The sequence below is a fragment of the Ipomoea triloba genome, chromosome 11 (assembly GCF_003576645.1).
Source record: "Ipomoea triloba cultivar NCNSP0323 chromosome 11, ASM357664v1".
NCBI classification, from domain to species: Eukaryota; Viridiplantae; Streptophyta; class Magnoliopsida; order Solanales; family Convolvulaceae; genus Ipomoea; species Ipomoea triloba.
In genome coordinates this window covers 15,710,121-15,733,117 of record NC_044926.1, presented here as the reverse complement: position 1 = coordinate 15,733,117, position 22,997 = coordinate 15,710,121, and the positions used below count along the sequence as shown (strand labels likewise).

At 37.7% G+C, this 22,997-nt stretch overlaps 3 protein-coding genes and 1 long non-coding RNA gene across 4 annotated transcripts; 1 reads left to right on the top strand and 3 right to left on the bottom strand.

Moving 5' to 3' along the window:
• Positions 1-8,124: 8,124 nt before the first annotated feature.
• LOC115995706 lies at positions 8,125-8,733 on the bottom strand. The gene is made up of 3 exons (XR_004093551.1): positions 8,703-8,733; positions 8,506-8,604; positions 8,125-8,416 (listed from the first exon to the last, which is right to left on the bottom strand). It is a non-coding gene; the product is annotated as an uncharacterized LOC115995706 (long non-coding RNA).
• Positions 8,734-9,295: 562 nt separating this feature from the next.
• Positions 9,296-14,938, bottom strand: LOC115995988. Its single transcript, XM_031235131.1, has 6 exons — positions 14,747-14,938; positions 14,411-14,617; positions 14,252-14,327; positions 10,186-10,292; positions 9,678-10,067; positions 9,296-9,595 (listed from the first exon to the last, which is right to left on the bottom strand). Exons 1-6 carry the CDS (start codon positions 14,936-14,938, stop codon positions 9,296-9,298), a joined length of 1,272 nt encoding a protein of 423 aa, XP_031090991.1.
• Positions 14,939-15,132: 194 nt separating this feature from the next.
• LOC115995987 lies at positions 15,133-17,148 on the bottom strand. The gene has a single exon (XM_031235130.1). The coding sequence runs from the start codon at positions 17,146-17,148 to the stop codon at positions 15,133-15,135; it is 2,016 nt and encodes a 671-aa protein (XP_031090990.1).
• A 2,989-nt stretch (positions 17,149-20,137) lies between these two features.
• LOC115995986 lies at positions 20,138-21,881 on the top strand. The gene is made up of 5 exons (XM_031235128.1): positions 20,138-20,174; positions 20,231-20,289; positions 20,408-20,588; positions 20,909-21,044; positions 21,320-21,881. The coding sequence occupies exons 1-5, from the start codon at positions 20,138-20,140 to the stop codon at positions 21,879-21,881; spliced, it is 975 nt and encodes a 324-aa protein (XP_031090988.1).
• The last annotated feature ends 1,116 nt before the right edge of the window (positions 21,882-22,997 follow it).

The window sequence follows — 22,997 nt, the reverse complement described above, 5'->3', positions numbered from 1 at the left end:
GAAGACTTGGGCGAATAAACCTTTTGAAAATAAGGTGTCTACTTATTCGTGTTTATCCTGGTGTACAAGGTTTGCTCATTTCTATGTGTGAGCGAAAATTTTGCTCTTGTCATAGGCTCGTAGTCCATGAACCAGTCGTCGTCACAAGGATAGAGTCTTCCGGCACTGCCCACATGCCTGCTTGAGGGCTTTTTGAAACCCTTGACACTATTCGGGTGAGGACTCGGCCTACCTTGAGGTCTACCTTTGCGTTGCCTCTGTGAATAGTGTTGTCTCTTTTTGCTATGAGATTTTCCTTTAGATTGGTTGTTACCTCTTGGTTGACCATTGGCAACATAACTATTTCGATTTTGTGCACTAGGTCTATACTGAGTTGTTTGGTAACTTCTCGGGTTACCGTATGAGGAACTTCCTCTCATAGGTTCCACAGTTCGTGTTTTAGCCGAGTCCTTAGACTGGCTCGTTGATTGTGGTTCTTTCCCTTTATCAGCATTACTCATTGGCTCAAGGTTTTCAGTCTGTCCTTGGTGGACAAAAACGGAATTTAAACCTCCACTGGTAGAAGGATCTGTTGGTCGCGTTAAGAGGACATGTGAAGGAGAGCTAGAGTTGTAACCAAGTCCAGTTCTACTCCCAGATGGTCTTTGATCATCCACCTTTCGATCCATTATTCTGGATGAATTAGTGAATGTCGCAATTAGCTCACGTAAGTTTTGCTCTCTATCATCTTTTGCTTTTCACTCTTCCTTAAGCAGATGAATTTTCTTCTCGAGCTGACTTATAGATTCAAGCATCTCAGTATTTTTGGACTTTAAGTCCTCAAGATCTTGTCTCTCTGTCAATAGTCGAGCATTCTCTGCCTACGTTTAACATCATCGAATTCCTTCATCATTCTCTCGAATGATTCCCTAGGATCCTCAAGATAGCTAGACTCAGAACTACAATTAGAAGAGTAGTTCTGAGAAGTTACCTCATCTTCTTCGGCCATAAGACATAACTCTTCGTCTGATTCTTCTTGGCTAAAGACACAGAGGAGTCCCTTCTCATCTTCTGAGCTATCACTCTCTGAGCTAGAGCTCAATGTGCATTGCTAGTCGTCATTCTCTTTTGGTTTTTCTTCCACAACCACTATTTTCCTTTGTTTGTCACTCTTCGAGTTGCTACCAGAGTAGTTGATAGGTTGCTCATTTGTATCAGTGGACGTACTCCTCGGGTTGTTGTGATTACCCGAACTCTTTCTATAGTTGCCGTATTCCTCTTAATGTTTCATGACAATTGGATAAGGACATTCAGCTTTGAAATGTCCAGGCTTCCAACAATTGTAGCACAACATCTGTACTTCCTCAGCATCACGTGTTCTCGATCCACTTAGCTTGTCAGCATGTCTATGTCTCGACGTTCTTTGCTTGCCCAAGTTATCATGAGGCTGGTTTTTCCTCATGAATCTCTTGAACTTCCTCATAAACAAAGCAAGTTGATCGTCAGTAAATAAATCAATAGGGTTTGAATTTGACCTTATGGTTGATGATGAGGGCTGCTGATTTGCAATCAAGGTGTCTCGGGTTCCTCCTCAATTAGCGTTGTTAATAAAATACAAAAATAGTTGTTTTGAAAAGAGCTCCCAAGTTGTATTAAGTTTCATGTCAATATTGCTTATAGTTCAGAGGATAGTTCAATTACTACAGTCTTACTATGTATCAGTCTAAGATAAAGTCTATACTAAGGCAGTATGTAGTTCAGATGTTCTGAAGACACTGAAGACTATGAAGACGGTGCTCCTCTGCACAAGTATCTGTACTCGTTCAAGCAAGATGTTCAGAGACAATTATTCAGTTACAACCTCTTCAAGATTGAGACAAAGTTTAAATAAGAGTAAAACCCTTATTGAAAAAGGTTTGAGCGAATTACAAGGCATAATCCACAGAGTATACTCTGTATGAGCTTAAGTGAGATCTTGACAAAGCTTACCTTTGCTTCAAGATAGAATTTCTCTATGAGAATGAACGGGCAAGTATTCACTCTGGAAAGCATGGTGTGTTGCTATTGAGGGGGGGGGGCTCAATTCAAGAAGATCGGGAGATCAAGTTCTTGTCAACTCTTCAAGGCAAAACTCTAGAATGATGATGTGATGATTTTCTAGAGTCAACCGCGTGAACACAATTGTAATTGCTGGTACATTTTGTATTGTTGATTCAATGGAGAGTTGGACAACTAGAGTGAAGCCCCCCAGATATAGGAACTGAGTTTCCGAACTAGGTTATCAATTGTGTGTGTTCTTACTGCTTTATGTTTATTCTTCTGAGTGTGCTTTACGTGTCTAAACTACCTAGTGCACTATCAATTATACAGATTAGGTAGTTTCCAATGAACTTAGCAATTATCTTCTCTAATTGGAAACTTACCTAAGCACGTTAAATTGACTCAAATGAGTCTGAATTTCATTTGGTATCAGAGCGGGCTTCAAGATTTACCTCTTGAATACTAGATCCCCATATATTATGTTTTTACTCTGTTCTTGGAAGTTTTGTTTCTTCAAATTTAATCATGGAAGGACAAGCTTAGGGAGTGAATGTCTGGAAATCGGTAACTCATGGATGGACTCATTCTACACGAACACAATAAGATAAGGCAGAGTTTCTCGCATCGATTGATCAATGGACTACAGCAGAAATTACTGACAGTGAAAACAACAAAAGGCGTTAAACACTATTACCGGGACCCTCGATGAAGGTCAATTCGGACTGATCGCTGGATGTAGCTCGACAAAAGACGCATGAAAAATTCTGGAAAAACTTTAAGGTGATTCATCTGTCAAACAGACCAACATGCAGCAAGTTCATACCATATTTGAGGAATTGCATATGAAAGATGAAGAAACCATCGTCGAATTTAACGTTGGGGTTCAAGAACTGAAAAATGAAGCCGCTGTATTAGGAGAACCCTTCTCGTCGGACAAATTGGTCAGAAAAATATTACGATCTCTTCCGATACGATTCAAGATGAAAGTCACTGCTATTCAGGAAAGTGCTAGGTGGGAGAAGAAATCTGTTGCAGAATTGATGAGCAATTTGAGGACTTATGAGATGGACATTCTATCACAAGAGAACAACACCAAAAAGGGCAAGAATGTGGCCTTCATTGCTGAAGGATGTGATTCAGAAGAAGAAATTGAAGATCTCGATGATGAAGTTGTTGCGATGATTACTAGAAATTTCTCCAAGATTTTGAAGCAAATCAATCGAAGAAACATGGGTGGCAAGTCACAGTCAAATCGATCGAATAACACATCATCATCAACATCAAAATTTGGAGGCAAACCAACAAACTCAAATTACACAAGAAATTCGGGTCAACCTAATCAATCGGGTCAGACTAGCAATCAACCGCGTATTAGCCAATGGCAAACATCTGATAATAAGAACAAGAACAAGGGCATTCAGTGTAGAGAATGTGAAGGTTTCGGTCACATCCAGACCGAATGTGCTACTTATCTAAAAAGGAAGAAATTCATGAAGGCAACAACCTGGAGTGATGAAGAATGCTCAGAGGAGACACAAGATGACGATGAAGAAATTTCTTGAAATTTTGTTGTATTCATTGTTGCCCTGTCTGAACCTCATCCTGAACCTAAAAATGATTCAAATCATGACGAAGTAGATAAACGGCCTTATGAAGAACTTGAACAATCATATGTCCAACTGTACAAAAAATGAGACATTCTGCTGAAATCTCAAACCACAGCTACTACCAAGAACGGAGTTCTAGAAAAGAACCTCGAAATCCTAAGAAAATAGGTTTCTGACAAAGACTCTGAACAAGCCTTGTCCAATTCTCAAGTGTTACAGTTATCTACAGAACTGGAGACTCTCAAAAAGCATATCTAGATGATTAGCACAACCTCAACGTTGAATCAAATACTTGATGCTGAAAGATCACCCAACATACGAAATGGTTTGGGCTATTCTCATAATACTTATAATTCACAAATTACTACTTTTATCCCAGCTATTGCAGGATATGGGTCAAAGGCAAAATTCAAGAAAGGAACTCAAAGGAAGTACACACCTATATGACACTACTGCAGTACAAAAGGGCACACAAGACCAGAATGCTATCGCGATCAAAGACTTGAGAAATTCCAAAAGAAATGGATCACCCCTGTAGGAAAACAAATATGGGTAAGAAAATCAGACATAATATGCTATTCTGTTAAACAAGGAAAAGATCGGGCAAAGTGGTACTTTGACAGTGAATGCTCACATCATATGACGGGAAGCAAGAAATATTTTAAAGACATAACCCCCTATACAGGACAGGTGACTTTTGGTGATGGAATAAAATGTGATATTAAAGGCATTGTAATCCTTAATGTAGCAGGTCTTCCCTCTCTAAGTAAGGTGCTTCTAGTACATGGCCTTAAAGCGAATTTGATAAGCATCAGCCAATTGTGTGATCAGAAACTCAATGTGGGATTCACAAAACACCGGTGTATTGTCAAAGACCAGCAGGACAAGATGATTATGGAAGGTATAAGGTCTACTGATAATTGTTATGTCTTATCCACTAACATTCTGTGTTGCAAGTCATTTATTGATAACACTGAATTATGGCATCAACGACTCGGACACATGAACTATCAAGATATGAATCAACTCATCAACCATGAATGTGTAAGGGGCATACCAAAATTCAAAATAAGAGGATCTGGTGTGTGTGGACCATGTCAACTTTGCAAACAAACCAGAGCCCCACATAAGTCATATCATCACATAGGCACTTCATCATGTCTGGAACTTTTACACATGGATCTAATAGGACCAAAGCAGGTAAAAAGTATTGGTGGTAAAAGGTATATATTTGTCTGTGTTGACGACTATTCACGATTCTGCTAGGTACTATTTCTATGAAACAAGTCCGAAACTTTTGAGCAATTTGAAAAGTTGTGTTTGAAGCTACAAAAAGAAAATGACACTCACATAGTGAAAATAGTGAAGATCAGGTCAGATCATGGAAGGGAATTCGAAAATCAAGACTTCTCATCCTTCTGCTCCAAAAATGGAATAGGCCATAAGTTTTCAGCACCAAAGACACCACAACAAAATGGTGTGGTTGAAAGAAAGAACAGGACAATTCAGGAAATGGCTCCTGTGTTAATTAATAGCAAGAACCTTCCACAATCTTTTTGGGCTGAAGCAGTACATATTGCTTGTCACATAATAAACCGTGTCTATCTTAGGCCTGGAATGCCTCTGACCCCATATGAGCTATGGAGAGGAAGGAAACCTAATCTTAAATATTTTCATATGTTTGGGAGCAAATGCTATATACTCAATGACATAGAAAAGGTTGAAAAATATGAACCAAAAAGCGACGAAGGATTCTTCTTAGGATATTCTCCAAACAGCAGAGCTTATCGAGTATACAATAAAAGACTGAAGACAGTCCAAGAATTTATAAATGTCATTGTCGATGATCAACCTGAAGAGCAAATCTATGACCCAGTTATTGAACAAGCTCAGAAGCAAGACAAACAGGAAGAATTGACTAGAGTTAACAAGTCAAGACAAAAGACTGAACTAGATTCTGAAATGGACAACTCGAAACCAGAGACTGAACAACCTGCAAACAATGATTCAGAATCCCCTAAACAACCAAAGCAAGTTCCTGCTCATGTGGAGAAAAATCATCCAGCTGAAAATATACTAGGAACACCATCAGCAGGTGTTAGAACCAGAGGTATGTTAAGAAATAATCTTGTTGAACTATCTGGATACTCCTGCTACACTTCCAAGTTGGAACCAAAGAACTACAAAGAAGCCTTACAAGATGATAACTGGATTCGTGCCATGCAAGATGAACTAGCACAGCTCGAAAGAAATGATGTGTGGGATTAGTTCCTTGTCCACCAAACGTAAACATTGTCGACACAAAATGGATCTTTAGAAATGAAATTGGCGAGCAAGGAAATGTTGCAAGAAATAAAGCTAGATTAGTGGGTCAAGAGTATTCACAGATTGAAGGAATTGACTATGATGAGACCTTCGCACCTGTGGCAAGGCTGGAATCAATCAGACTCTTATTAGCCATATCCTGTATACTGAACTTCCAACTGAACCAAATAGATGTCAAAACAACGTTTCTAAACGGGCTACTCAATGAAGAAATTTTTGTAGCTCAACCAAAAGGATTTGAAGACCCTCATTTTCCACATCACGTCTACAAGTTAAAGAAAGCCCTCTATGGATTAAAGCAGGCCCCACGAGCATGGTATGAGCGACTCACCCAATATCTCTTGGAAAACAGCTACAATAGAAGAGGAGCTGACAAAACTTTATTTGTAAGAAAGACATCAAATCATATAACCGTAGCTCAAGTGTATGTGGATGATATCGTTTTTGGTTCAACGTCTTCAACTAGTGTCAAGCAATTTGTTGAAGTTATGAAACAAGAATTTGAAATGAGCATGATTGGTGAACTAACCTGTTTCTTGGGGTTACAAGTCAAACAAATGGAAATTGGACTGTTTCTTTCACAAACCAAGTATGCACAGAACTTGGTAAAAAGATTTGGACTGGATGCAGCTAAGGAAGCTAAAACTCCACTATCTACAACAGTAAAACTGTCCAAAGACACAGATTCAAAACAAGTTGATGGCAAACTATACCGGAGTATGATAGGGAGACTACTGTATTTGACAGTGAGCAAACCAGACATAATGTTCAGTGTAGGACTGTGTGCTCGATTCCAAGCAGACCTAAATGTTGTAAAAAGGATCATAAAATATGTCAAAGGTACACTGAATCATGGGCTATGGTACTCTCGTGACACAGACTCTGAACTACTAGGATATAGTGATGTTGACTGGGCTGGTAATATCGAAGACAAAAAAAGTACTTCTGGTGGATGTTTCTTCTTAGGTAAAGATCTGGTATCTTGGTTTAGTAAGAAACAAAATTCTTCTCTTTATCTACTGCAGGAGCTGAATACATAGCTGCGGGAAGTAGTTGCACTCAACTCATGTGGATGAAGCAAATGCTTAACGACTATGGAATAAAGTTTAGAAGTGTAGATCTTCATTGTGATAACACAAGTGCAATCAACATTGCGAAGAATCCTATGCAACACTCTCGAACAAAACACATTGATATACGTCACCACTTTATCAGAGAACTTGTGGAAGATGGAGACATCAAATTGCACTATATTCCAATTGACAAACAACTGGCAGACATCTTCACAAAACCCCTCGACGCAATCAGGTTTAACTCACTAAAATTTGAATTTGGTATGTGTACCATATCCCTGAACTAGTTCAGAATATGGCACATTACAGGTCAAATCTTACACTGTCAAATGTTTCAATTAATTGCTCTTATTTGATTTTAAAAATCGAATTAATGGTGAAGTTTATCCGTTAAGCGTGAAATGATGATAAAAAGGTACTCTGCCTAACAAGCTGCCCAAAGCATTAATTGCGGAAAGGACAACCGTCAATCGCAAGCACGTCTCCCACAACTCTCACACTCCACCACGTGACCCGAAGACATTGGCACATCCGCAGCTTTCATATTCTTGAGAATTCAGTTCACTAGTACAGAAACAGGCATCTGCGTCCGGAGTTATGGACTATCTGCGTCCGGAGTACTCTGGAGACGCAGTTGCCGTCAACTATCTGCATCCGGACTTGCCCCGGACGCAGATAGCTATTAGCTGCGTCCGGAACTGCCCAGTTCCGGACGCAGCTTTATTTATTTATTTATTTTTATTAAATATCAGTTGCGTCCGGAACTGGGGCAGTTCCGGACGCAGTTTACTTTTTTTTTTTAAATATTTTTAATATGCTATTTATTTGTTGTGCACCCCCAACAATTTTCTGTAGCATTTACAATATAATTCCTGTCCAGTTCTCAACACATACACTACATCAAAACATACCAACTTCAACATTTATCTATCCAACAAGTTCAACATCAAACCACACCACATACATCAAAACCATACACCAAACATCAAACCACACCACATCAAACCACACTTATCCAACACTTCAACACTTCAAAGCTACTTCAAAGTTTTCAAAACTTCAACAATAAATAAATCAACTTCAACACTAGCTACTCCAAATCTAAATATTTCTCACCAATTCAAAGTAAAACTAAGTTACCAAAATACTTAACGCATACCAAATAAAACATAATAAGTAAACATATAATGTTAATAGTAAACACATAATTTTAACACATACCAAATACTTAACACATACATCATTACAATATTATAAAACATAAGTCATTACATCATTACAACACTTTACCTACACAAAATGTCATAAGCATTCTTCACAAAAGTATTTAGCCCAAAGTTCACGAATTTCATTGATTTGATTCTCCGTGTAGGACTTTGACCCCGCAAATGCCTACAAAAATGTAGAAATTATCAAATTATTAGTTTTAACATTAATAAAATATAATTTAAAATTCTTTAGTTTTATTAAATTTTACTTACCGATGCTAAATCTTCATACTCATAGTATTGAGTGCATATCTCAAACATATATCGCAAGACATAATATCCGCACTCCACACTACCGGGTTGTGTAGGACACTACAAATTATAAATTTTGATGTATATATATTAGAAAGTTAAATAATTAAACATTACTAATAACCTTATAAAATATATAAAACAATTTTGATATATACCTTAATTTCCCTCCATTTTAACAAATTTTTAGTTCTTTGTCCTTTCAAATTTGTTGCCGACCGAAATGCTCTATAATATACTCTCATAAGGTGAATTCAAAAGAATAATAATAGTTAATAATAATAAATAAATATTATTAGGAGTTACTTACACACTCAATGGGGCCTTAATCTCTAGATCGCGGTTACATGGCAGTGGGTCTAATACATAGACCACATATGATTTCAAGCAAATGACCAAAAGCAACCAATGACTTCTACATTATTTAAAAACAAATATGTTAACGCAATTCACAAATAAGTCAATTAATTTATATAAATAACAAAGAATATAAATTTAGTTTTCTTACTCTTGATGGTGTGGAGCCAAAATAAATCTACGGTCCTTCTCTTTCTCAATCGCACGCATGACATAAGAAACGACCGCGTTGTAATTAGTTTTGAGACTATCTTGTGAAATCTTCCTTGGGCATACAAATCCAATTGATGACACTCCAATTTTCTTGCATAGCCGATAAAGACATCTAAAATGTAAATAATTAGTAAATCAAATGATAAAAGATAAAAGACTAAAGACAAAAGAAAAAAAATACTTACATTATAAAGGCTTGTATTATGGACACATCGAGCCATTGCATTGTCAGCAAGTCTTTAATGTCGTCAAACATCACGACACCAGACTTATTTGAATGATGGAATATGTCCAACACCTCCTCTACCTCCATCTCAACATAGTCCAAATTGGCTGGCAAGTGTCGTAGATATGAAACCATCTTCTTGGATCCATCTCCCAAGTGCTCCAACACATCTTTAGACACAATTGCAGGTTGTAACTCTATGGCATATTGATCATCACTTTGAAAATTCCTCATATTTTGAGCTTTTGGAATTTCCTACGTGCCAAGAAAATTTAAAAGTTTAAAAACAATTAGAAGATATGAAATTGAACAAGATATTAAAGATATTCAATATTACCTGAAACTCGTTCACTGGATCAACAGACTGACAACTACTCCAAAGCGGTGTGCCTACCCTTGGACTAGCTTGTGCATTCTTCATAAAAGATTGAAGCAGTTGAGATTGCATATCCTTAAACTTTTGCTCCATTTCTTCCATTGTTTCTCTTCTTATTTTGTCAGCCAATTTATCATACAGATTTTTCTCCATAGCCTCAAGATCAACCCCTGAAACACCCCCAGATGATTTCCCACGGCAAGGCATACCAAACACATCCCGAATCTTGCTATGCACTCCAATGCCTCTCACATAGCCACCGTGCTCATTGGTGCCCAGAGCTGCTGATAATATATCATTTTGACGGGCTGGTTGGAATGATCCTTGAGACATCTCTTCACCCTTCTCGATCTATTGCAACACAAGAAGATTGTTAGCATTCTCATTAATAATATATATATATATATATATATATATATATATATATATATATATTTATATTTATATTTAAAGTATTTGTATTACTTACAATTTTACCAAACACTTCCATTGTTTTTTCGTTGGGAATGTAATAACTTCCATGTTCGGATTTTTTAGACCTCGCTCGAACCCAATCCAAGCTACGATCATTTGCTCCTATGGAGAATCAGGACCAAAGGTGAGAGAAAACTAAAAAGCCTCTCCGGGGCATGACAACAAGACTCTCGAACCACTTCCTAACCTCTCTACATGTTAGAGATTACTTGAGACTTAGCAGGAACATAACCATAAATCTATTCAAAACCTTCAACAAAAAAAAACTTAGAAACTCATGATATTTTGCAAACTGGGAAATTTTATATTTCAAACTGTGATATTTTACAAAGCAAATTGAACCTCCTTTTATAGGGATCAAGGATGGTTCTCGAAATACAATACAGTTGTTTACAATTATTACAATACATGTGGCCGACAAAGTGTGATAGCCTTCTTGACATAAAGTAAAGCTACCTTTTAATAAAGTTGTCTAATAATTCATACAACACGCCAAACTAATAAGATAACGCTGACATGACCCTGTCAGGACGGGGATCTTATCTTTGAAGATAAGATTTTCAGATGAGATTTGCTTTGCTGGGGCTTTGCTGGAGAGATAAGATCAAATCTTATCCTTCACTCATGAATCTCTTTCCTTTCCAGTTTTGTGGGTTCCAATCTGGTTGCTTTGTCTTCATGACCATCCATTCTCCATGAAATTGAAGATCCATTACGGAGTCTTCGTCTGATGCTGTGTCGCTTTCTGTGGAGTAGCTAGAGTAGCTGGGGTAACCCATGTAGTTAACCCATTCTTGCCTATCCATACCAGATTGCCTTCTCTTCGTTCTCCAAACATCCTTGTTCCACTGGCTCTTGTGTTCTGGCCTTTTCTTTTGAGACTTTTGAGCATAAGCTTTCTCAATCTTTTCGACTTCTTCAAGCACTGAATCTATATCATCAAAGTTCCAAGGGTCTTGTGACCAGATATCTTCCTTCTGAGTCTGGTTTAGCTCATAGTAGTACTAGTTTTTTGCTGACTTGATCCTTTCATGGTAGATCTCATCATCTTGTCTTACATCTGACTGAATCTCTTCTCTGGGCCAAATTTCTTTTGGAATGACCTTGTTCTGGGCGAAAATGTACCTCTGAAATTCTGGATAGTCTTCTTCTCGGACTATGATAGATTCCATGTGCTGCTCATAAATCTTCATAAATGGTTCTGCATGTCCTTCTAAAAATCTGGATACCCATGCTGTGACTTCCCTATGCAGATGAACTGTGAAGAATTTTGGACCATCTTGGCATAACTTCTTCCAGTATTTTAATGGATAAAACCAAGTTAAGAATTTTATTAAATCTTTCTCAACAGAAAGATCTAACTCTTTTCTTAAGCTAGGCCTGTGGAACTCCATTAAAATATGATATTCATGGCATAAATACCAAAATATCCAATTTAACTCTTCTGGCCAATCTTGAACTTGAGCAATAAAGATTTGAGCAAATGTATATTTAGGGTGAATACCATATGGTTGTAGCATATGACCTCCATAGTATCTGAACAATCTGACTTCCCAATCTGTTCTTCTTTCTTCAAGGTATTCATGGCTCCATGGGAACTGGTTGACATCAATGTCTGGTGGAAAATCTGCATTTGATGAAGTGCTCTGGCTGGAACTTCCTTCATTGAACATATAGACTTCATAGAGCTTGGACTGGAACTGGAGTTGAGGAATTTGCTGTGGTCTGGATAAAAAATCTGCAACCACATTCTTTTTTCCTGGAATATGGCGAACATCATAGTTAAGCTGACAACTTATAACCGATCAAATGAAAATTAAATTTTTTAATTCCATTTTTCACGGCTAAAATCTCTTTATAAGTGGAGTGGTAATGAAGTTCTGCATCTTTGAATCTACCACTGGAGTAGCCGCAAACAACTTTTTCTTTGACTTCCTGTAGAAGTATTGCTCCCCAATAGTAATCACTGGCATCTATTTGTAGAATTCTGAGTCCTTCACCTGCTGGAATGTGCAATTGTGGTAATTCCTTGGTGTGCTCCTTCATCCATCGGATTGCCTTGGTTTGTCCACTACCAGATGTCTTATCGATTGCAAGACCATGCTTTCAATATGAAAATTCCAGGAGGAGGAGAAGCCCTCATCCTAGTCACTGATGAACAGAGAAATGTTACCTGCACTAAGGTCCCCAGAAGATGTACAAAAGAGGAGTTGATCCAAGTCATCCCTGACACTTGGATATCCAACTATGAGAAGCTGCACCAGAATAGAAGGCCAATCGAATCCAACGAGGCTACCATCAGCAGGCGAAAAGATGGTACCGTTGGAATCTCATTCAATCATGCCCATCTAAAAAGAACAGAATTTCTACCATCCATCAATATGGTAGAAGAGGCTAGAGAAAGACAAGAGGAGCATGTCCAGGAGATTCTTGACTATGACCCAGACGATGATGATGCAGAACCAGTTTTCCTTGGTTACGGAAAAACAGGAATGAGTGAAATTGTTCATTCGTTCGACCAACTTGGTAAACCAGTTTTCTAGTTTAAGGATCCCATCTCAAATCACTGTTTCTTCGATTTGTGTGAAGATGATTGTAAGCAATGCTACCCAACAAAGGAGCCACAGAGGAGACCCAGCTGCAAGCCCTCTAGAAAGAGAAGATCCAGAAAGAAGGATGATAGTGATGATGAAGATCCGCCGTCACCACTACCACCACCTGTGCCCCTGCAAAGAAAAAAGAAAGCTCTTAAGTGCTATGAGCAAGAGCACTTAAGAAAGGAGCCCACAATAATTCCAGTTCCACCAGCTATCCCAGCAATGGTAATCTCAGAATCCTATGAGGAGGACTTTCCCCCTTTGGAAAGTTTTCAGCGAGGAGGTTCTATGCATGCACCAAAGATCCCAGCTCCCAATGAAGTATTACCAACAGGCCAGTTAAGAGGACAACCATCCATTGAGCACTTTAAATTGGCAAACGGAGAACGCCTTAGCTCAAAACCGCACCCTCAAATCAATTTCCAACAATCTTGTTGAGCTAAGCCACAAATCTGGAGAATACTATTCAAAGATTGACTCAAGGATCCAGATTTTGGAGAAAAGATTGGAGCAGATTCCTTTTGAGAGACCTTCTTATGGTCAATCCCTTCAAGCCCATTTTCAGTACCAAGCCAACGAAACTGCTTCTATCCGGAGCATGATAGATCAGTTGAGATCCGAGATCAGGCCCAAACAACCTTACCAACCCAATTTGTTTGAAACACCCCAAAAATACCCAGCTACCTCTACCTCAACACCATTTTACCAAACCAGTTCCTTAACAAGTTCGTCGTTCCAGTCTGAAAACCCTATGTTTCCTCCTACAGACTCTTCCATTCTAGATGAGTACCATAGGAGAAGTAAGCCTAAGCAAAAGTATCCACAATCCCCACCACAACCAACTTTGCCTTTACCCACATCTCAAGCCCAACCTGATTCTCAAACAAGATTGTTCTCTGCTTGGAAAAGTAGAAATCCATCTCACCCTTTACACCAGCAAGTTTTTAGACCTTTCACCATTTCAGAACAAACTACCACTCCATCCCAGCCAATTATATCCTCAAAATCAAATGATCTGTACCCTCCACCAAATACAACCCCAAATACGACCCAAATGATGCTCCATGAAACAATCACAGATAAGGATCTTTTTGATTCTGTTATCAAAGGCCCAGATGCACCTGAGAGAAACCTACCAGTCATGGAAGCTTATAGTGCTGGAGAAATATCAGAAGAATCTGGCTACCAATCTGAAGCAACTCAGTCAGAATCAGAAGAATATACAGATCCAGAAGGAGAAGAATCCTTTTCTATTTCTAATCAGGATTCAGAAAACCCTGCATTTATGGCAGATCCAGCAGAATCATCAACTGGTGGATACACAACTCAACAACCTGCTGATCAACCAATGGGTCATACAGAGGAAGAATACTTTGGTGTTGAAAATGCCACAGAAATGGTGATGCACAAAGGAGTAAATTATCAATTACAATGGGTCAGACAGCATCCACTCAGACTGCTTACCAATGTAACCTCTGGACCCTATGTAGTGGGGATGCTCATTTCGAGCTTGCAACTCCCTATACTTCTTACTTATGGCCTAAAATACAATTTGGTTTTAAATAATAGTATGTTAATAGTAATAAAGCATTAAAACTAATAAAACATGATTATTAAGTTTACCTTGAACTCCTCAGTTTGATGATTTTCTAGAAATATGTTCCATTTTTCTTCATCCAAGAAAGCATATAACTCAGTGGGAGAGTCATACTTATGATGCTTTTTGTTGATGAAGTCCCGCACCAACCTTGTCTTGAAATCTTTCCAACGCAACCCCGCAATCCTCAGAATATTTTTCTTTAGCTCTTCATCTTGGAGATTAAATTCGTTCTGTGAATTTAGAGACAACAAAAAAGCAAGCAATTAGATTTTTCATATATATATATATATATATATATATATATATATATATAAAAGTAATGATCGATATATCAATTAAATAAAGTTATTGCTTATTACCTTAAGATCATGCCAAATTTGTTCTTTGACTTTATGGGGGACGTGAGGCCAATCTGTGATATTAATATCCACATGATGACGAACCACACTGCCCAGGTAGTTTGAGAAATCCTTTGCATTTGGGCCAGTAGGCCTACCATTTACATCAAACTCAGTCTCTAAATGCCCATCAACTGGCTTTTTCTTTCTCATTTTCGCACCAACTGTAGGTCCTCTTGTTCTAACAGGCTTTGTGGGCTGTGTGGGCTCTGTAGGGTCGGCCATGGATATTTATATACCTGCACATTCATAAGATAACAAAGTTATTAGAAATTATATTGTTTTAAAAACATCTATATATATATATATATATATAAAACAAATAAGATTAGCATACATTTAAGAAATTATACTATAGGATGGTCAACCCACAATCCTTCTCCATGATCAGTACGCATGTAACTGGTATCAATGCTATCTTCATCTAAAGCCACAGATTGAATACCAATAGAAAATGGTGGGATTTCATCAAAGTGGTCATATTCTTCTTCATCCTCAACATCACCAACACCAACAATACTGCTTTTCCCTTGCAAGACAATTGACCACTTACTATTAATTGGATCAGAAACATAGAAGACTTGTTTAGCTTGAGATGCAAGTATAAACGGTTCATCACGATATCCCGGTCGACCAAAATCAACTAAGGTAAAACTCATATCATCTACTCGGACACCCCGTCTGTTATCAACCCAAGAACATCGGAATAGAGGAATCTTAAACACCTTATACTCAAGTTCCCAAATTTCTTCAATGACTCCATAGTATGACAAAGCAGCATCTACCGGGTTAGTATCTTTAGCACTAGAATAGTCTCTTGATAGTGCTACTAATGTCACTCCACTGTTTTGCACCACACTTTTTTCATCTCGACATTTTGTATAAAACGTATACCCATTACTATCATATCCTTCATAAGAGTCCACAAGAACACCAGGGCCCCATGCTAACCATCGAATGGTTTCACTGATATTATTGGACACTTGAGATGGATCTTGGAACACTGTATCTTTGAACCAGCTGATAAAAGTGTTATTGTGTTCATTTGTTATCCATCTTTCACCCTTAGAAGGATTTTGTTCCCTCAGAATAGACATGTGTTGATCCAAGTATGGATGAACCTCAGAAAGGTGCTGTAGTACGAGATGATGAGCCTGATTTCGCATTTTTGCATTTTGTAGAATAGCTTTATATCCAATGGTACCTTTTCCTGTGAGTCTTCCTTCATGACGTGATTTAGAAACACCAATCGACTCAACATTAGACAAATAATCAGTACAAAAATCAATGACTTCTTCAGCGCCATAAGCTTCAATTATACTCCCTTCTGGCCGGTATCGATTTCTCACATATCCTTTCAAAATTCCCATGTATCTCTCAAATGGATACATATACCTTAAAAATACAGGACCACACATTTTAATTTCCCACACCAAGTGAACTGTTAAATGCACCATAACATCAAAAAATGATGGGGGGAAATACATTTCAAATTGGCATAAAGTTACTATCACATCAGCTTGCAACGAATCTAACACATCTGGATCAACAACTTTACTACTAATGGCATTGAAAAAATAACAAAGCTTGGTAATTGTTTGTCTAACATGGTTTGGTAATATGCCTCTAATAGCAACAGGTAACATATGTTGCATTAACACATGGCAATCATGAGATTTCATACCAACCAATTTAAGGTCCTTCATTGAAACAAGTTTTTTAATATTAGATGAATAGCCGGAAGGAACCTTAATACCATTCAGACAGCTACAAAAACTTGTTTTCTCCTTTTTAGACAAAGTATAACAAGCTGGAGGTAAGTATGCCCTCTTTCCCGAGTCTTGTGGTGCTAACTGATCCCTTATCCCCATTTCAACCATATCTTTTCTAGCTTTTATACCATCTTTCGTCTTACCTGGAATATTCAGCAATGTCCCGATAATGCTATCACAAATATTTTTCTCTACATGCATTACATCAAGACAATGTCTAACAGATAAGTGCTCCCAATATGGTAACTCCCAGAATATAGACCTCTTTTTCCAAATACCCTTCTGACTTGTTTTTGAAGTTTTTCCAAACACAATATCAATGTTTTTGACTCTTTCATAAACGACATCCCCTGATAATGGTGAGCGAGCCACTCTAGTCTCAGATTTTCCATTAAAAACTTTTTTCTTCTTCCTATAAGGATGGTCAATAGGCAGAAAGGTTCGATGACTCATGAACACATTTTTCTTACTATTGTTTAGCCAAAGATCATCTGTTTCATCTTCACAAATAGGGCATGCCTTAGCCCCTTTAGTAGTATATCCTGATAAGTTACCATATGTTGGGAAGTCATTGGTTGTGCAGAACAGCATGGCTCACAAGGTGAAGTTGGTTTGGCTATGAGCATCAAACACTGCCACACCTTCATTCCACAGTATCTTTAAATCTTCAATAAGCAGTGTCAAATACACATCTATGTCGTTTCCTGGTTGTTTAGGCCCAGATATTAACAAAGATAACATGATGTATTTACGCTTCATGCATAACCAAGGAGGAAGATTGTAAACTGTTAAAAGAACTGGCCAAGTGCTATGACGACTGCTCATGTTACCATGAGGATTCATTCCATCTGTGCATAGTCCAAGCCTAAGATTTCGGTTTTCGGAACTGAATTCAGAATTCAGGAAACTTCATATTAATGTTCTTCCATTGAGGAGAATCGGCGGGATGTTTCAATTTTCCATCTTCTTTTCTACCAACAGCATGCCATTGCAAATTGTTTGCATCATTTGGATTTGCAAACAAACGCTTGAACCTTGGAATCACCGGTAGATACCACAACACCTTCGCAGGAGCACCTTTCTTCTTCTCACATGCATCATCGTATCCTTTCCGTTTATAACGCGATGCTCCACACTTCGGACACACATGCAAGTCTTTGTATTGTTTCCAATACAAAATACAATCGTTTGGACATGCATGGATCCTTTAAATGTCCATACTCAACGGACATAACATTTTTTTTGCCTCATAAGTTGAACAAGGAAGTTCGTTATCATCAGGAAGCATGTCCTTTAAAAGTTTCAATAACTCCGTGAAACTCTTATCACTCCACCTATTCTTTGCTTTTAAGTTATACAATTTAAGCATTGATGATAACTTTGTAAATTTACTACATCCAGAAAACAAAGGTTTTCCAGAATTTTCAAAAAAAGTTTCAAACTCTTGAGGCAGTTCATTCAAATCCCCTTGCATATCACGCATCAATTCATCTAGCCGGTCATTGTCTTCATCAGTTCTAACAGTATCTTCTTTACGCTTATCTTTCTCTACATCTAATTCGACATCATCTGTACTAAAAGGTACATTCTCACCATGCCATATCCACGGGTCATATCCTTCTTTAAAACCACGACGTATCAAATGACTCTTAATTTCGTCAATCCCACGAAACTTTTTTAGATTTCTACAATCACAACAAGGACACACTATATATTTTTCACCAATTTTACTTGCATATTCCTCGGCAATTTGTACAAAGTCTAGAACCCCATTGACATATTCAAGTGTATTACGTTTCTTATACATCCAACTCCGATCCATATCTCCTATTGTCACACAAACATTTATAATATGATAAATGAATTAGTTTATTTGAGATACAACTTAAAGACTCAAGTTCAATAATTGAAAATTTAAAATAATACCAAAAACTAACTTTATTGAGTATTTACTAATATACTTGAATGTGATAATTATTTCTTATTTGTTGGACACTTTGTTAATTTTGAGTATATACTTTATTGATAATTATTTGATTTACTTGAATTTTTTATAATTACTTAGCTTCTAATTATTTATTGGACACTTTATTGTAAAATTTAAAATACTACCAAAAATTAATTAAAAATTTATTGGACACTTTGTTAATTTTGGTTATATACTTTATTGAGTATTATTTGATTTACTTGAATTTTTTATAATTACTTAGCTTCTTATTATTTATTGTACACTTTATTGTAAACTTTAAAATACTACCAACTAAAACTAACTAAATAATTTAAAATTTAAATTACTAATTAAAACTAACTATTTACTTATATACTTTGTTAAAATACTAATTAAAACTAACTAAATAATTTAAAATTTAAAATACTAATTAAAACTAACTATTTACTTATATACTTTGTTAAAATACTAATTAAAACTAACTAAATAATTTAAAATATATTATTGAACATTCAAACACATAATAGCAAGTATATGGATATAAATAACACACAATTTTATTAATTCAACTACATCACAATATTAACACCAAACATATACAATAATACATAATAATTAATCAAAATTAAATTTAAGAATAATAAATATTTATTATGTATAAAACAAATAAATAAAATAAATTAAAAAATAACTAAATTCATTTCAAGAGCATCCCAAATAACAAATAAATAAAATAAAATAAATAATTAAATCCGAACGGGGGGGGGGAGAGTGCGGCGTACCTTGACCGACGGGGGGAGTGCAGCAGCGATCGGCGGTGGGCGGGGGAGGGGACCGGTGGTGCGGCAGCTACGTCCAGCGGCGACGGAGTGCGGCGGTTGCGTTGGGCGGCGGCGAGGGGAAGCGGTGCGGAGGCTTCGGAGAGCAGCGGCGACGGTAGAGGAGGCGGTGGCTGTGGAGAGCAGCAGCAGCGGCGGCGGCGGCTGTGTCGACCGGAGCAGGCGGAGGAGTGGACGGCGGCGGCTGTGTCGCTCAAGCTCTCAGATCGTGTGGAGGTGTAGAGGCAGACGGGTACGGCTCGCTCTCAGATCCAGATCTCTATATATATTTTCTTTCAAAAAAAAGAGGTAGCTGCGTCCGAAGTTTGAACTTCGGACGCAGCTACGTGTCACGCGTTTATTAGCTGCGTCCGAAGTTCCACCTTCGGACGCAGCTTCTCTTTATAATATTTTTATAATCTTACCAGCTGCGTCCGAAATGTGAACTTCGGACGCAGCAGATCATTTAAAAAAAATTAAAAAAAAAAAAAAAGTGGACAATTTAATTACAAAAATGCCACCGCGTCGCTTTGTGCGTCCGAAGTTTGAACTTCGGACGCAGCCGGCCCTAAATTTATACTCTATTCTGTACTAGTGGTTGCAAAAAGAGGAAACAAAATATCATCCAAATCTCCTTTTCTCTCTCTATAACCCTGAACTTCACCATTATCACTCTTGTTTCAGAACATACAGGCACCGTGAAAAAAATTCAACCTCTTGTGTAAAAATGGATTAGGATTCTACCTAGTATTTCGACTTTGCAAGACTTACAAAGAAGTACCCTAGAGAAATTCAACATCAGGCTTCACGAGAAATGGTGTTGATCATCAACAACAAAATCGATCCTCCTGGTGGAGAACCTATTTGGTCCTTTTATTCTAGAGCAGAGCAACATGACATCTAAAAGGATTTCTCAAGCCACTCGCTGTGGAAACTGGCGAATCATCTAAAGAGAAGGTTCCTGAGGTTCACTCGAAAAACCCTCGTCTATAATCTTTCCCTTCCCTACATATGTTCTTTATATGTTGCTCTGTGAATGTGAAAATGCTTGAACAATTTTTGTTTACATAAATAAATTTTTCAGGAGATAATTGTTCTCTCAGATATTGAAGAAGAAAACAAAATTGAATACCCTATTGTTGAAAAACCTTTACCATTAGTCTCTGTGAAAAAGAAACATGTTGATCCAGTTGATGATTTACCTTCTGATATTTCTGCCCAGAATGTGAATTCTTCAATATCTGTTGATCCTAACTCTGCACCCAGTTTGGTTTATGGCCCTTACTTATTAGAATCACCATCCTCCATGTTCTCCAGACTTGATTTGTTCAATGTGTTGAATGATTACAAAAAATCTGTTTCCCTCACAAATAGGCCGTCTATCCCAATAACCATCCCAACCATTAGTATCCACAGAGAACACACATAATATTACTGAGAAAAATCAAACTACCATGTCTGAAGAATCCCATACCACAGAAACCACTAAAACCATACCTGAACGAACTCTTGAGTTTACCCCTGTCAATCCTACCACTGAACCAGTCCTAGAACCATTGGATTTTGAAAATTGAATATGAATCAGGAAATCCACAAGAGAAACAGGTAGCGGATGAAGATGATGGAGGAAACAACATACCCCTGTCTCAGATCAGAAAATCCAAAGAAAAGGCAAAAGGAAAGACGAAAGTGACTGAAGGTGAAGCTGATACAAACCTAGTGTAAAAGATTCAGGTCTTTACTGCTCCTGCTCCAAGAAGAAGAACCAGATCTACAACAACAGTGCAAAAAAAGACTCATTCTCCTACCAAGAAGTCGAAAAGAAAGCAAACAACTCCAGAACAGAATGAGCCAAATATCTCACAAGATCAAGCTACCATCCAAAAGAAGAGAAAGCTGAATGTTCCTATTGCTTATGAACCATCACCTGCTGACCAACAACTGGATGTGTGTTCAGTTGTACCTCTAAAAACTATCAAGCCTCAGTTTATTTCAGAAGAATTGCTGCAAGATGGGATTTTGTTGATAAAAGCAAAATTTTTAGTGAGAGATTTCTGGGCGTAGAAAAGTTCAAATCCCAATGCCAACTCCTACCAGTATTTGAGAAAATCCAATTGATGAGGTCAGTCACAAATCTGAAAGACTATCCACCCATTGCCATCAAAGAGTTTTATGCAAATCTCATGCCAACCATCAAGCAAGCAGGGTCAACCCAGTATGGGCGTGTCTGGCTACGAGGAAAATCCTACACTTTCACATCCACCACCACAAATATGTATTTTGGCATTGATGCAGACGATATTGATGATCCAGTTATGGGTGCAAATACGATTACAAAGATCATCACTGGAGGGACTTACAGCTATTGGCCCACTGAAACCAACATGCTGCCTGCGAAGTCACTTACTACCAAGCACGCAATTCTGCATAAGATTGCAATGAACAACTGGATGCCAAGTGAGCATAGAGGAGCATTGAACCTTCAAATGGCTAATTTGATATACAGAATTGGTAAGGGCATTCCAGTTGACCTTGGTGACCTCATTTCAAACAAGTGATAACCTTCAGAAAACCAGCTACTAAGGAAAGTAAGGTAAAGTTGCCCTTCCTTTGCACTATCTATGGAGTCTTGCGTACTCAAGGCTTCTGACCAGAGGCAAATGAACCTATGGAGGCACCACAAGTCAGATTGACTGATGCCCGACTCAAACAAGGATCACATGTGCTCAATATCTTTCCTGAACATGGAAGCAGCTCTACACCAGCTTTAGCCATTGATCGACCACATACAAGCTAGCTAACTACCAGCACTTAGACAAATGCATAAAAGATCTTAACACAATCATTCAAATCCTTGTTGAGAAAAGAGGAGTTGAAATGCAGCTACGTGAACAATTGAGGCTAAGAGAACAAGAGATGACAGCTACTGCTAAACTGTCTACTGAACCTTCTGGTGCACCTACTGAGGAAACTCCAAATGCTACTGAGACTGCTCCGACCAGCCAGGAGGCTGTGTCATCAGAATCTGATTGATTCTGCTTGTAATACCTGGTTTGCTTCTCTACTTGGTCCTGCTTTGGAATATTGTGGCTACAGATTCACAAGTTCCTGGCAATAGGGGAGTAGAAACAAACTTCTAATCATTGTTCTTGGTTACTAGTTACTTGATTTAGTACTACTTGTTGATAAGGAGGAAGGAGGCTGTTTTTTTAAGACCCTAAAGTGCTGGTTCGATGAAGACTTTATCTTTCTCCAGCATGTATTAGATATATCATATTTGTAATAGGGTCTTAGTTTGTCAAGTTTGTTTTGGTGAAATGATCACTTTTTTAGCACTTTTTTAGTCTCAAACTCTGGTATTTTGGTTATCTGAACTATTGATCTATCCATCTATTGAACTATCTCTGTTATGTTAGAAGTATTGTAAATTGCCAAGAAACTTGCTACAAAGAGGGAGATTGTTAATAAAATACAAAAACAATTGTTTTGAAAAGAGCTCCCAAGTTGTATTAAGTTTCATGTCAATATTGCTTATAGTTCAAAGGATAGTTCAATTACTATAGTCTTACTATGTATCAGTCTAAGATAAAGTCTGTACAAAGGAAGTATGTAGTTCAGATGTTCTGAACACACTAAAGACTATGAAGACGACGCTCCTCTGCACAAGTATCTGT

Bases quoted from the DNA above. Each gene is read 5' to 3' on its own strand.
- LOC115995988 (XM_031235131.1), bottom strand. From the start codon at position 14,938: ATGAGAAAGAAAAAGCCAGTTGATGGGCATTTAGAGACTGAGTTTGAT. The intron at 14,618-14,746 runs GTAATAAGCAAT...CTAAATTCACAG, and splicing joins AAATTTGGCATGATCTTAAG to AACGAATTTAATCTCCAAGA. The intron at 10,068-10,185 runs GTAAGTAATACA...GTGTTGCAATAG, and splicing joins TGGAAGTGTTTGGTAAAATT to ATCGAGAAGGGTGAAGAGAT.
- LOC115995987 (XM_031235130.1), bottom strand. From the start codon at position 17,148: ATGCTGTTCTGCACAACCAATGACTTCCCAACATATGGTAACTTATCA.
- LOC115995986 (XM_031235128.1), top strand. From the start codon at position 20,138: ATGGTGTTGATCATCAACAACAAAATCGATCCTCCTG. The intron at 20,175-20,230 runs GTGGAGAACCTA...GACATCTAAAAG, and splicing joins CAACAAAATCGATCCTCCTG to GATTTCTCAAGCCACTCGCT. The intron at 21,045-21,319 runs GTAAAAGATTCA...AGTTTATTTCAG, and splicing joins GAAGCTGATACAAACCTAGT to AAGAATTGCTGCAAGATGGG.